Below are 14,825 nucleotides of genomic sequence, written 5' to 3' on the forward strand. Positions count from 1 at the left end.
GGTGCTTCCATTCTTCAAATCCGGTATCAAGCAGCTTCATATATATCTAATGGCAGACACATCTCAATAACGTCGTATTCATGTGAAAATCTGGACCACATAATCCACAAACATATCATATAATATTTAGAATGTAATAACATGTATCATTTTCAACACGGATTTAGACAAGGTTTCAGCACCCTAACACAAATAATTGAGTATTCGCGCGACCTTTCCTGTACCTCGAATATTTGAGCCCAGATGGATGCTATATTTGTAGAATTTGCTTAAGCCTTTCATAGATTCTAATTCCTACATAAACTAACCGTCATGTTAAAAATCATTTCTTTGTTAGTTGGGTTGCTAATTTTCTTTTGCACCGTTCACAGTTGTTGTTGTTTTTTTGTGGTTTAACTAATTCTTGTTCTTCAAGGATGATCTTCTTCAAGGAAGATTAGTTGTTTGGCCCTTTATTATTCCTTTATTTATTATTACTGACTTACCTCAATTGGACTATATGTGGATGTTTTATATCAAGTAATTATTACACCGAAGATCCTTTGTAACTAAACGCCTCATCATGTACCAATCTTTGTGCCTGGCGCCCTGTGCTGCGCGTGCTCGGCAAAGACACTAAACGCCCATCAGTGTCATCTGCCGTGCATGCACCCATTGGTGGCGCGAATTGTTGCGTGCTTCGCAGGTATTTTGAGTTTGAGGTGCTCACACTGGGACCCATGAAGGTCGGATGGGCGAACGCCAGCAGTTTCTTGCCCTCCTGCGAGATAGGCGGCGACCACAACTCCTGGGCCTACGACGGCTTCCTGGTGAGAACACATCAACCTTCGTTCTTTTATGCCTTTGTCCTTGTTTTCAATTAATATTCTGCCTTCATTAACGCTCGGTCAGTCGCGATAACGAAGTTAATGTGCACTAATTCAGATTTATGTTGTCTAGCGTCGCGGCCCCTTAACCAAAATTTTCTAAAAAAAATTTAAAGAGCACCACGGAATCTTCATTGAAGTAATGCGATAGCACGGATGCTGCTGTTGGTTGCTTCTAGTTGCCTAATTCACTTCTTGTTTACCCATTTTAGTTTTCGGTACTTTCAAATTGCGCGCCAATTTCTTCCTATGCCCTTTGTCGGCTCTACTTCCGGTTGCGTTACGTCAGATCCTTGACGTTACATTAATTCACTTCTTGTTTACCCATTTTCGTCTTCGGTACTTTCAAATTGCGTGCCAATCCCTTCTTATGCCCTTTTTTGGTCCACTTTTGGTTGCGTGACGTCACATTCTTGACATCACCCTAATTGACTGCCTTAAATAACTACTTTAGTCTTTGGTACTTTCAAATTATGCGCCAATTTTTTCCTATGCCCTTTTGGCTCGACTTCAGGTTGCGTGACGTCACATCCTTGGCGTCACCTTAATTGACTCATTGAATTAACACTATTTTAGTATATGATGCACACGAATGTGGCGCCAAGCCACTGGCTAATGAGACCATTTTCATCTTTACTTTTACAATTTGAATTACGTAATTAACTTATTGGCCTAGTTATTTTTCGGACGTCACCCTCTATCGATTGACACCACTCAATTACCTCTACCAGTTACAACTGCTGCGGACACGATTTTGCTGACGCGGTCTGCAGATCGAAATATGTGAACATAGCGAAGTAATGCTTTCGCATTAATAAAGGCTGTGGTGCTTATTCAGTGACTTTGTTTCATCGCTGCTGTGAGCCGAGATCGCCGCACAGTCGCTCAAGTGCCCAGCGCGCCTTGCCATGTCCCGAATCCCATTTTCGGTCAACTGGATGCGAACGGATATTTTAATTTCGATTCAAGAGGTAAATTGGTCCATTTTCAAAACTGCTCGAATACAGAGACAAAGCGCACCGCTATGTCATTGTTTTCTTTGCGTCATTTTGAAGATGAACTAGTTAGGCAGCAAGAAGGCACTTCTGAAGTATGATAGTGAGAGGCGGGCTAGTTGGTGACTATAGTATTGGAATGCATCATGAAACCGCGCAACAAGGCCCTTCTCCCTCTTCTCTGTCCCTTGCCTTTTTGCCCGGGTTCGTGATGCATTCCAGCACTTCTGAGCGTGGCCCCAAAAGAGAATTGAAGAGAGGATGTGAAAGCGGCAGCTGTGGCCGCTTTAGTCTACCTGTATGTCTTTATCACGAGCTTCCCTTTTTAGTTTCGCATTTCTTACGTCGCCATGTATACTCTGCTGTAGAAAAAAAAAATCTAATTGGTCCTATGTGATTTTTTTGTCTTCCGTCAGTATAGCTTAGATGCGGTATTTGCAGCGATTCTCTTCTGAAGGCACTATTTTTTAGCTTACCATCATCATTAAAGAGACAAGGGCTACCAAAATGAATAGAGATTCCGGAAAGGATGTCCTGAAAGCCAATTTCAAAACAGTTTCAAGCTGCATATGCTTCGCACCAATGAAATATTTTATTTTTTATTGACAAAAATGATAATTTCCCTGCTAATATTAAGAGATTTTTAGGGTGATTGAGACCAACATTAAAATCGCAGGCTGTCAAGAGCCACGGCGGTGCCACGGAGTCATACGGGAAGCAGTGGATGATCGGCGACGTCGTGGGCTGCATGCTGGACCTGCACGACCGAACAATAAGTGAGTCAAGAGGTCTTGCGTATTAAGTAAGGCTGTCGCGTGGCGTTCCTTGGCGCGCGTTCAAGTGTGGGATTGCAGATGGAAGGAACGCTAGACAAGATGCTCAGGCTTTCGCCTTTCACTACTTTAGTCGCTGAAGTCCCTCGTAATTTTTGTATTTGCGATAGTGATAACGGTAGCACAATGTTGGGCACATCTGTGAACGCCCTCAAGCTTGCAAACATTTCCTGGCTAATGGTTCCAATCGCCGTCTCTTGGCCCATTTATTTATTTATTTATTTATTTATTTATTTATTTATTTATTTATTTATTTATTTATTTATTTATTTATTTATTTATTTATTTATTTATTTATTTATTTATTTATTTATTTATTTATTTATTTATTTATTTATTTATTTATTTATTTATTTATTTATTTATTTATTTATTTATTTATTTATTAGGGATTTCTGCAGGCACTATTGCAGGGGGGGGGGATGACAAATAACATTGGTAGAAACGCCAGTAGTACAATAAAAATACATGAAAATGAAGAAAATAACACGACACAAGTGATAATGCAGATTGAGAACCATGCATCTAAAGGGGGCAACTTCGTGACGAACAAAGTGATGAAGGAAACACACGCAAGAGAACTGAACGCTACGTCACACATCTGATAAAAAAGCCCGAAATAAATTTTCCTTGCTGCACTCAGTGATGCCAGCTGGCAGTCGGTTCCACTCAATGGTAATTGGTAATTACTTGTGGCTTATTTTTTAAAGCGCACAGCGCAACAAACGAAGCATAAGTGAGTAAACGGGCTTGTCCTTCATTTGTTCCGCTGTGTGTTTTAAAAAAATGATGCACCAACTAGCTCAACTCTCAGTTTCATTGCTTGTGGCTCATCCATACAAACATTGTTTTAGACAATCCATGACTTTCTAAAGACTTCTGTCAACAAGGTATATAGTGTATCTGTAGATTGATGGCTATACACTCTTCTTACAGAAACTTCTGTCTATACATTGTTTATAGACGAAAGGGAATATAAGCTGTTAGATTGTACAGGAGAAACAAAATGGAGAGTACTGTACACCTTATAGATGATTTATAACCAAAAGTCTGAGTGATGGCAATACGTGCCTCTAAAAATCCATAGACTACATTCAATTCGTTCATTTGCTTTAGGCTTCTCCCTCAACGGTGAACTTCTGCTGGACAACCTGGGCGGCGAAGCTGCCTTCTCGGAGATTCCTTGCGGCGATGGCGGTACGTGGCATCTAAAGTTTACGTATAGCCAGACAGGAAATTTTTTCTACGCTTCTTTCCTACTCAAACACCATCCACTTTTCTTGTCATCCTCAAGTAATTGGACGTTTTTCGTTAACCTGTCTTGCCTGACTACGCGTTCTTTGTGCAAAAAGGCATCTCGCAATCGGTAGAATGTTTGTTAAATGTTTAGAGCCCAGGGAATTTCCTTCTAAGCAAGACTTGGTAATAACTACTCAAAATCTCCTGAAACTACCACGGATGCTAAAGGTGCATAGAATTACGCAGAGAGGGCGTATCTTGGCACTAAATAAACGCCGTAGCTCAGTTAATTTTGACCCCTGTATCACATCCTTAACCTTGATGGCATTGCTGCATTGCGAAGCGCAATCGAAAGAGAACACTAAAGCGAACTCGTCGCGTATTGCAGCTCCCAGTCTGATATCTAAAACAGGAGAACAAGGCGCTCAAAAAATCAAATGCAGCACTGTCCACTGAGCAGAATTTTCTGAAAAAGAAAAAAAAAAGAAAAACTGCTGTATACCTGTGAACAGCGCTTAACTAAGCTTGAACAACGGTCATGTAAAAAAAGATGTCGAAATCAAGGGTTTTCCTTTTGATCAGAGCCAACATTTTCCTAAGACTCTTTTGAAGGTTGGTGAAGCTATCCAAGAACCATTAACAATGGAGGATATGCAAGTCTGTCACCGTGTGCCGGCAAAGAATAAACCATGTCCAAACATTATCGTACAATTCCGGAATCGGTCTTGATAAAGCAAAGCTTACCGCAAACAGTCTTGATCTTAGAACAGCTCAATAAGCAAGCGTTACCACGGGGAATTAAACTGTGAATCTGATCAGATACTGTTGCTGCAGTTTACCCCAACGAGCACCACATAGAAAAAACTACTGGGAATGACTCAGTCGGAAAAAGTAAAAAATGAAAATTCGTCTGGACGAATTTTCATTTCTTATTTTGTTTATTTATTTACCAAATACTGCAGGCCCTAACCGGGCCCTAGCAGGAGGGGCTGAATTCATCAAAAGTAACATACAAAACACAAATGACAAGCAAATTACGATGAGACATGTTCAACACTAACAAGAAAATATACACCAATATAAAACACGACCATGGTTAAAACGCCAGCAATTTATCAATACATTCAATGGACATAATTACATCAGAAGGCAGGTTGTTCCATTCTTCATCAGTACGAGGAAAAAAAGAATATTTAAATGCATTGATTTTGGCTTGATACGGAGTTACAAATTGTGCATGATGATGTCTTGTTGGACGTGTTTAAGGGGCGTAAGGTAAGGTTCAGGGCTCATAGCAAGTTTGTTGTTTTTTAGCAAAAATAAATATTCTAGTCTCTGAATTTTTCTTCGTATTTGCAATTGTGGGATGGAGGGAGAGTCAGATGTGCGGTACTTTGAAAACATGAAGCTTACGGCTTTCCGCTGGATAGCCTCCAATGCCACAATATTCTTCTTGGTCCCAGACTGTGCAAGCATACTCTAATTTGGGTCTCATGAGGCTGTAGTATGCTAACTGCTTTACCTTGGAAGGAACATTTTCAAGTTTGTGGCGAAGAAAGCCAAGTTTTCTGTAGGAGGATGAGCATGCATTGACAATATGACTGTTCCAACTTAGATTGTTAGTTATGGTAACACCAAGGTATTTATATTCTGTAACTTCTACAAGAGCATGCGATGGGAGGGTGTATGGAAATGAATTTACTAGTTTTTTGTTGGTTATTTTCATAAAAACAGATTTTGCGGCATTAGGCTGCATATCCCAGTTACTGCACCATGTGTAAATTTTCTGGAGGTTAGATTTGAGGAGAATTTGATCTTTAGGGCTATTTATTTCGTTGAACAAAATGCAATCATCAACAAAGAGCTTGATTTGGACTGCTTCGGATATGACAGTAACGATATCATTTATATATATGAGAAATAACAACAGCCCTTGTACACTTCCTTATGGAACGCCTGAAGTAAATGGTAATGGATTTGAATGATGACCATCAATGCTAATAAACTGTACACGGTTGGGGAGATATGACGAAACCCACGTGACTACAAATTTAAGAAGACCAATTAGTTCAAGTTTATATTGGCATCGACCTGCCCTGAGCGGTTAGGGACTGTTTCAAAGCTGTGGATATCCGATATTAGTAGGGTCACAGTGAATAAACCTTCCCTAAAACCATGTTGAACAGAAGAGAGTACACCATTGTCATCAAGAAATTTGGTTATTTGGTTATATAATTAGCTAAAATATGTTCTGCCAATTTACAACATGGGGAAATGAGTGAAATGGCACGATCGTTAATAACAAATGCATTGTCACCCTTTTTAGGAACAGGCACAACGCAAGCTGTCCTCCAGTCGGGAGGTAGCCTTCCTGTGGCAAATGAGATTCGAAATATTATTGCAAGAAATTTAGAAATAAGTTCTGCACAACGACGCAAAAAGATGTTGGGGATTTTATCCGAACCAGGAGAGGATTTAGTCTTAAGATTCAACCACAGTGAAGCTAATTCTGGCAAAGATACAATGTCTGGATCAAGGAAACAAAATGCATCACTGCGCAATCTGCGTGGACTTGGAATTGAAAATACACTATGGAAGTGCCTGTTAAAGTGTTCAGCGATGTTAGCTTTGTCAACAAGAATTTCACCCTCATGTATAATACGGTTAATAGGCTTTCTTTTCTGCTAGATAATTCCAAATCTTTCGAGGGGAGTCATGAATAAATCCTGGTAGTGTGTGCTCAAAGTAGTACCGTTTTGTATTCTGAATTTCTTCAGCCAGGTTCAATTTGCGAGTTTGAATTATATGTAACCGGGCTCCTCACCATTTGAACCGCTTAATTTTCCTCGTAAGATGCACTATGTTTCGATTGATCCAGGGTTTACGTATTTTCTTCACTTTCGTCGGAACAAAATTTTCTATACAGTGGAAACATATTTTTTTTTTTTTACCTTTTCCCATAACACGACAATGTCCGATTCATCAAAGCAGTCAAGACAATACTCAAAATAATCTAGTACACTTTTATCATTAGCATGTGAAAAATCCTTGAAAGTAATTGATATAGCGATAGGAGTTTTGTTCATATCACGCACAGGAAATGAAATGTAGACCATACTGTGATCAGACAAGCCGTATTCAACCGATACTGATAAATTCTGGATGGAATGACTCAGGAATACAAGATCAAGCACAGACGCGGAATGGCCATGCACACGTGTTGGTTCTCTGATGACTTGTTGCAGGCCATGACAAAGCATTATGTCACATGACTTATCAGCATGTGCAGCAAAGCCTGAAACAAGAGATGGGCAATCCCAGTCGATTCCTGGAAGGCTGAAGTCTCCCGTAAATATAATCCTGTCACCCTTAAATCAAGACATATTGTTACGAAGAAGAAGACAGGCAGTGGCGCGAGAGGAGCCCTCGCGCTAGTCCAACCATTAAATCATCCTTCACCCTATCGCCATGTTGTGCTGTCCTCTTCGCTTGTCACCACGTAACATTTTGGTTGAGGCGCTGAGTACGTCATCCCCATCCTCGCCTTCGAGCATCAATGCCACCTGTAAGCCGGGACCCCATCGACCGAGGGCCCAGGGACATCGCCTAGCAACTTCGCCCCAGTCCTTTCAGCCTAGATCCGACCAACTACCACCGCCAGCCCCAGCCCGGACCTGAAGACAAGGAGAACAGACAGACCAACCAGAACCGAGACGAAGGACCCGAAAGACGCGAATGACCCGAAGGAACCGATGGAGACGAACACGCAACCCCCGCCCGGGCCGCCCGATGTGACCTCGAGTCATCGGTCCCATGGACTCTGGTGACGGATGGTTGAACATCTCCAGGGGAGGCGGATCACCCACGCATCAGACATCGTGGTGGCAAGCAAGTCATTCATTCCTGTCTTTCCTTGAACATCCTCACCATCACTTCACCATCAAATTCAAGCGAACCGATCCGGACGATCACTCGGTGGCCCCGGGAAGTGTTACGAAGAAGATAGGCCGTGGCGCGAGAGGAGCCCTCGCGCTAGGCCAGACATAAAATCATCGTTCATCCTGTCACTACGTGTTGCTGTCATCTCTGCTTGTCACCACGTAACAATATGATCAGCAAGTTTGTTTAGGAATATTACTGGTGAATCTGGAGGTCGATAAGCTGCAAAACTTAGGAAGGTCTGACCGCAACAGGATGCTTTTAAAGAAATACTCTCATAGCCAGCGATTTGCTTTAGATTAATAGCGCAACAACCGTTGTTTACAAGAACCGTTACCCCCCCCCCCCCCCCCAAGAAGGCCTGTCACAACGAAATACTTGATAGCCGGGTAGAAAAACGTCTGTGTCTTCAATTTCATCTCGTAGCCAAGTTTCCGTAATTACATATGTGCGGATCATATTCAGGTAATGTTGCCTCAAGTTTTTCTGTTTTGTTTCGAACACTTCGTGCATTAAGGTGTTTTAGTCTGAATTTGCGATCGATCACTCGGAGCCGCAAGTCAAGGTGTTTGCAAGCCGCTCTGATGGTCTGGCCTGCCAGATTCTTGCCTGGAAGCCTGGCCTGGCAGCTTCCCTCGTGCATTCTTGGCGTCATCCCATGCGTACAGCGTTCCATTCATATATGCAGCTTATCGTTGAGTAGAATTACTTTTTTGCAGTCTTTTTTTTCTTGTTTGGCACTTTCCCACAAGAGTTTGCGTTTACTGAGTGTGTGACCACAATAATCACCTTGCAGCGATGTGTCTTCGCCTTTAGGTTACGCGCATTCTTCAAGACTTGCTGTTTTTAGTCATAATCCTGGAAAAAGACAATAACAGGTCTTGTTTTCCCCGGCTTAACAATCCTGTGGATCCTTCCTAAAGAAGAACATGAGACACCAGGTTTCTTGGAAAAAATATTCTGAATTTGTTTAAGATGGTCGTCGCTTTCATCGGATTGTTCTTTTACTCCGAACACTAGCAGATTTGAACTTCGACCATAAGTCATCAATCTTAATCTGAAGAGAACGCACAATGTTTTCAAGGGCGTCTATTCGTGTTATTTGTTTTTCAAATTCCAAAAATTTAGAGCACAGATCACTGACTGTTTTTGGAACATTAGCCTGCTGCTCCCTAAGGGCTGTTATCACAGATGTTATTTTAGCCTGACCTTCAACCAACCTCTCCAAATGTGCCTTGTTTATCGGGGCCAGGATTCAACTCGACATCGCAACAGAGCAATAATTCGCACACGCAGTATGGATCACACGCAATTTATAAGCACTTTTGTGGGCACGGCAAAACCAAAAGGAATAAGTGGTCGCTCTTAATAGTATAGTAATAGCCACAAACCTGCACAAGGCAGAAGGGCCTGTTAGGAAACATGCCCATTGTCGATGCGCCGTACCCGCTGAAGAGGAATTCTTGCGGGACATCTTTTAAAGCAAGATCTGTTGATGTCACGTGGAAGTTCAACAGCAGCGCTCCAGTCGTGAAATTGATGTGCAGGTGACGATGCGTCACCAGCGGCAACTGTTGACAGAAGAAATGTGTCTTGATTTTGTTTATTTCTTGATCATTTTTATCCTAGATAACTGAAAATAGGTTGAATATAATATTAAAAGGAGACGTCAATATAGATTCCCTAACTTCATCTAATGAACTGCATGAATTAAATATGGTTTTGGAATGTAATTGCTTCCGAAATGTCATCCTGGAAGCAACACGAATGCATACAAGCTCATCTATTGATGGTTTTATCACCAATATTCGTGATGCACAGTCTGGTGTAATCTGGGCTCAACTTGGTAATCGCCTACCAGTATTTCTCTTTGCTTATTGTGTGGAACAGCGTAAATGAAAGAATCCAATATTTCAAACGTCATCATCATCAGCCACACTATACCCACTGCAGGGCGAAGGCCTCTCTCATATTTCTCCACTTAGCCCGGTCCTGTGCTTGCTGCATCCACTTGAGCCTTCGAACTTCTTAACCTCATCTGCCCACCTAACTTTCTGTCGCCCCCTGCTACGCTTTCCTTCTCTTGGAATCCAGTTTGTTGCCCTAAACGACCATCGGTTGTCCTCTCTTAGGTAGAAATTTTTCTTGGGCTAGTTGGTGCATGCTATAAAATAAAGAAATGCCAACAACAAACAAACACAAGGAATTGACACGGACAAGCGCTTACTAACAACTCTGTCCACATCTTCTTTTTGATATCCACTAGAATGTCATTAACTAGCGTTATTCCTCTGACCCACTCTGCGTGCTAAACAATAAATACAGATACCTGAGAAATTTTCAGAGCAAACTTGGCCTGGGACAAGGATCCAGCTTTAACGATTACTTTGTGTGAGCAGCGCTCATAATCAACGCTGCGCCGAGTACCTAACGTTTCGCGACCCTGAAAATTCATTTCTGTCGCCGACACATGAAGTTCAATTTACAGGCGTTGAGGGCTAGCTGGTTGTTCACGATGAAATTTTAAACAGCGTGAAGGACGACGACCGAGAGGGTGTCTTCTATATTTGTCCTTCGCGTTGTTTAAAATTTCATCATGAACAATCTACTAACCACCACCTCAACGTTTGTAAGCTCCATTTTTCGTTCCGCGGGCCCTTTTCAATGTGTTTCGACTAATCCTCATTTCACCGTTGCGCTCATTGGCGTCGCCGTTTGCCGAGCACGTTCGCTGTTGGTCTGCATCAAAACCAAGACGCTCCCAGAAGACGTCGTCGCCTTGTTCGGCGGTTTCCCGCCTTCATTGGGCCATGGTGCTCAGATCATACAGGGCCTTGATATCTGAGTGGCAAAGACTAGTTCGCCTGCGGAGAACGTTGCTTTCTGTCCATTTACAGTGCTCTGTGGGCCCCGCAACGCCCAAGCGTCGGCTACGAGAGTTCATGCTCACCACCGACCGTACAACACAATTCCTGTGGCAACAGACCTTGGCGTATTTCAGGACCCGCCAACCTTCACAGACTCATACTGTAACCATGAAAAAAATTTAGAGAGCACTTTGGACCAATAAAGTGCGATGAGGTTCGCACTTAGTAGATTGTTCTCTAGCCATTATAGCCCGGCGGATCGTAGCCCTCCGCTACGGCACCTCAATTTTCCTCTATTCTTTCCCTCCCACCTTCCTCCCTTTTTTTTACTGCGTGGTACGTGTGTGCGCGGAGTATTGTGACAGATAATACGTCTTTTCTATGCTGTAAATCAATTTGAAAGGCCGCTGATGCCTGCTGTACTAACGCCTCCTAGACATCTGGGTCTGCTTCTGTTTGGCTCTGTAGTGCGGCATTCGAGGAAGCGCCAAACGAAAAGCGAACACAACCCATTGAACGCATCAAAGTTCACCGGCGTTCTATAATTCATTTGCAGGAAATTAAAGGCGCAGTATCTCGCGGAATCCCTCACGGTAGACAAGGGGAATTACGATTTCACGATCCAGAGCGTGGAGCAGCTGGTAAACTACTCGGCTGGGGATCCAAGGGATGAAGTTTTGATTCCCGGGGGAGATAAGGTTTTAATTATTTTTATCTCCCTCGAAAGCGTGACACCTTCTGCCGGCAGCCTCTGTCAACACAACGATGGAGCATTAAAGGCTTCCGCAGCTGCCCGAGCACGTCGCTAAGGTGTTAGTCTGAAATCCGCTGTACAGCCTAGCAAGTTAGTGCCCGAGCTCCTGTCACTTGTGAGACAGGGTTAAAACGAAGTTCCGGGTGAAGAAAAGCATATCTCAAGGTGTCGACGTTTTGGCCAATGCAGGCCTGGTGTATCAAGCCCTCCTGTACAACTTTCTCAAGGAACATTCTTGTGTTATGCTTTCAGAAAAAAGGGGGTTCACTGTTCTATAGTTTGTTTTCTTTAATTCCAAAGCTGGAGATGACATTAGCCAAGTGTTTCAACTCCGCGACGATATTATCTTGACCAAGCTCAAACCTAAAACAAATAAGTTCTGTGATGGGTTGAACCTGCAGCATCCGGTTAAGTAACAAAAACTACTGAGATTTATTCTTTCTTCACAAAACCTCACAAGCCAGAATGCCCTTTGCTTCTAGGTGAATGGTCCCTGACTGTAGTCGATAGCCCTGTTTTCGCAAGGCCCTTTTGCGTGTAAATGGTACTTCCCTGATACGAAAATCCAAAGTGGTCCTTGATTTTCTTAACGCTTGTCATAAGAACCGCCTCAGTGCATTGTCAATTGATATCAAATTACTCTCTACAGCAAGACATGCTGTTGGAGTGTATCGATGAATGCATTGATGAACTTGTAGTAGGGGCCTTTCAAAATTCTGCGAGAGTAACTAATAGCGAACCAAGATACTTTGTGGGGAGAGCTGGTAAACATCCATTGCTAATTTAAACAGCGCGAACAAGAAGACAGAACAAGATTAAAGGAAGCCACAGTACAATAAGTACAAGGAACAATAAGTGTGCAATAAGTGTGCTCTTTCAAGCAAAGAGATGTCTTTTTTGAGTGACTTTTTGCGCAGCAGGTGAACCCAGGGGTTGTTTCACGTGATTGTTTCGTTTTCGTCATATTTGTTTTTATCTGGGCCTTGGAGTAAAGGCTTAGGCTGAGTTGTGAGTCAGCGCTTGTACTGTGGCTTCCTTTTATCTTGTCCTGTGCCTTCTTTTTCGCGCTGTTTAAATTAGCAATGAACTGATAGCGAGTTTTTAGAACTTTTCTTAATACAACCTTTGATTTTATCGTTACTTTTATCTTCGAAAATACGGCATTTGCATTGGCTCGTGCACTTCTCATATTCTTAGCGTGTTCTTTTGGCGCCTTTAATTTATAATGAATAGACACCAGGTAGCTCAACAAGGAGCGACCGTCTAAAGTGTTTTTAATGTTTTCGTGCTTGTAGACTATCTTTTATTGGTTTTAGACTGTGGATATTACGAGCATGATATTTTTTAAAAGACCTCTTCTCGTAAGTGTAACTGATGGCGATTTCCACTGGTCGCTACGGAGCACGTTTTCTTGCTCCGGGACGACGATTTCAAATTCCACTGGTCGACCAAGATAGGTTGTGCGTATTCCACTGGTCATTTGGGGCAGCTCGGGGCGCTCCAGCTCGATCCGCCGACCGACGTCGGATCTCGCCGGAAGTCCTAGTCGCTGACGCGGTCACTTCCGGATGCTGCTGAATTATTTTGGCTGTTTTTGACCGTTTCAGCGACATCGGCAGAGGACACTGGGCATCACTGTTTTTTGCTCGAATATGTCGAAGTGCGCGTCTATCGAAAAACGTCTGCAGCGTTAAAAAAAATGAGAAAGCAAGTTGATGAGGGCCGCACTCCTGGCTATTTATCAACCGCAAACATTTTGGCCCCGGGATGCGGCTAGTACTTTCGAAACCGGCTCAGCTTTACTTCCGCCGCGCGCTCTACACGTTCCGCTGGTCGACCAAGGCTGATTCGCTCTGTAGCGCTTTAGGTCGGCTCGGGCGCCCAGCTCCAATCGACCAGTGGAAATCGCCATAACTTTGACGCACGAACTTCTGGAAGGTGGAACATTCTATTTTGGAGCGCAGCTCTTTGGCGCCCGTTCCTGCGTTTCGCAGCGTCGGCGTCGCCGTTGTCCCTCGTAACCAGCTCCGCAGCCAAGGCGGGTTTAGTGTGGGCACGGCTTTGTTGGGGCTGTAAAAGTCGTTACATTGGAAAAAGAATGGCATCATAGGATACAGCGTCTAGGACAAATGTGTGTATATAAGTGACAAAATGGATGGTGTGGCTTAATTACATAATTAATTATAGCCAATAACAATAATTATTGGTTCACATAACAGGAAAGGCGCACCGCCGTCACACCTGTTCTGTGGACACCTTAACTGTGCCATAAAGGAAGGGAGGAAGGTGGGAATAAAAGCGAAAAGAGTAAAAAAGGAGAGCTCCGTAGTAATTTCGATCACCTTTACTGTGCACATACATCGTACAGCACACGGACGCCTTTTCTTTTCGCGTCTATCGAAACTTAGAGCCAGTTAAGTAGTTTACAGAAAATTAAAAGCCCAGTATCTGTCACTCGCAGTAGAGGAACTAGTGTGTGAAAAATAAAGTCTGTAATTGTACATACATGTCTTGCTCGAATTCTTTGCCTCAATCTATCTAAAACCTGAAACAGCAGATGAGCTGGGCTCAAATTTCACATTAGGAAGCAACGTAATCATTGGCAATTGTTTTTAGACATAAAGATTGTTTTCTGTGACAACCACGTGTGCTGGGCTTCTAAACCTCGTTCTTTGGAGCCACTATTCTAACAGGCATAGTTCTAACGCATATCAGAGGGCCGAAGGGAGAACACAGACACCACACTACAAACGCTAGTGGTGTATGTGATATCCGCTAGAACTATTTCTGTTGAATCTAAACATCGAATCGCTCAGCTTTTCGCGTTAGAAGCCACTACTCCAGGTTCATTTGGCGCATCCCCAACTGGTTAAAGGAGGTGGCCAGATATTTAGTGGAAACCCCCAGGGTGGAGTAGAATTCTAATAAGGGATTAATTACTCATTGTCATCCACCCGAGCGCAGCCATATGGCTACAAAGGAAAGCTGCACAGCTTTCTGAGAAACAAAATTCGTCCTGATCCGGGGATAGAACCCCGCACTACCGCCTTTCCGGGGCAGTCGCTCTACCGACTGAGCTAACCAGGACTTTACTTTTTTCTTTATGTGAGATAACCAGGACGGCTAGCAGATCAGACGGTAGGGCGAGAGCGAATTGATCCATAACTCGAAGTGGGAATAGTGTTGGTCAGATGTTTAGGGGAAACCCCCAAGGTGGAGTAGATTTCTAATAAGGGAATAATTACTCATTGTCATCCACCCAAGCACAGCCATACGGCTACAAAGGCAAGCTACACAGCTAGCTATGTGGATGGATGTGCAATTTATGCTTG

The 14,825-nt window shown here is 43.1% G+C and overlaps 1 protein-coding gene across 1 annotated transcript in view; it reads left to right on the top strand.

Annotated features, from left to right (window-relative positions):
• Positions 1-14,825, top strand: part of RyR (Ryanodine receptor) — a 1,181,579-nt gene that overhangs the window by 309,492 nt on the left and 857,262 nt on the right. Inside the window, exons 30-32 of the mRNA XM_084584752.1 lie at positions 686-809; positions 2,538-2,637; positions 3,811-3,891. Coding sequence (XP_084440878.1) covers positions 686-809; positions 2,538-2,637; positions 3,811-3,891 — 305 coding nt within the window. The remainder of the gene's footprint in view (positions 1-685; positions 810-2,537; positions 2,638-3,810; positions 3,892-14,825) is intronic.

Source organism: Amblyomma maculatum, chromosome 11 (assembly GCF_055883805.1).
Source record: "Amblyomma maculatum isolate TAMU_Amacu chromosome 11, ASM5588380v1, whole genome shotgun sequence".
Lineage (NCBI taxonomy): Eukaryota > Metazoa > Arthropoda > Arachnida > Ixodida > Ixodidae > Amblyomma > Amblyomma maculatum.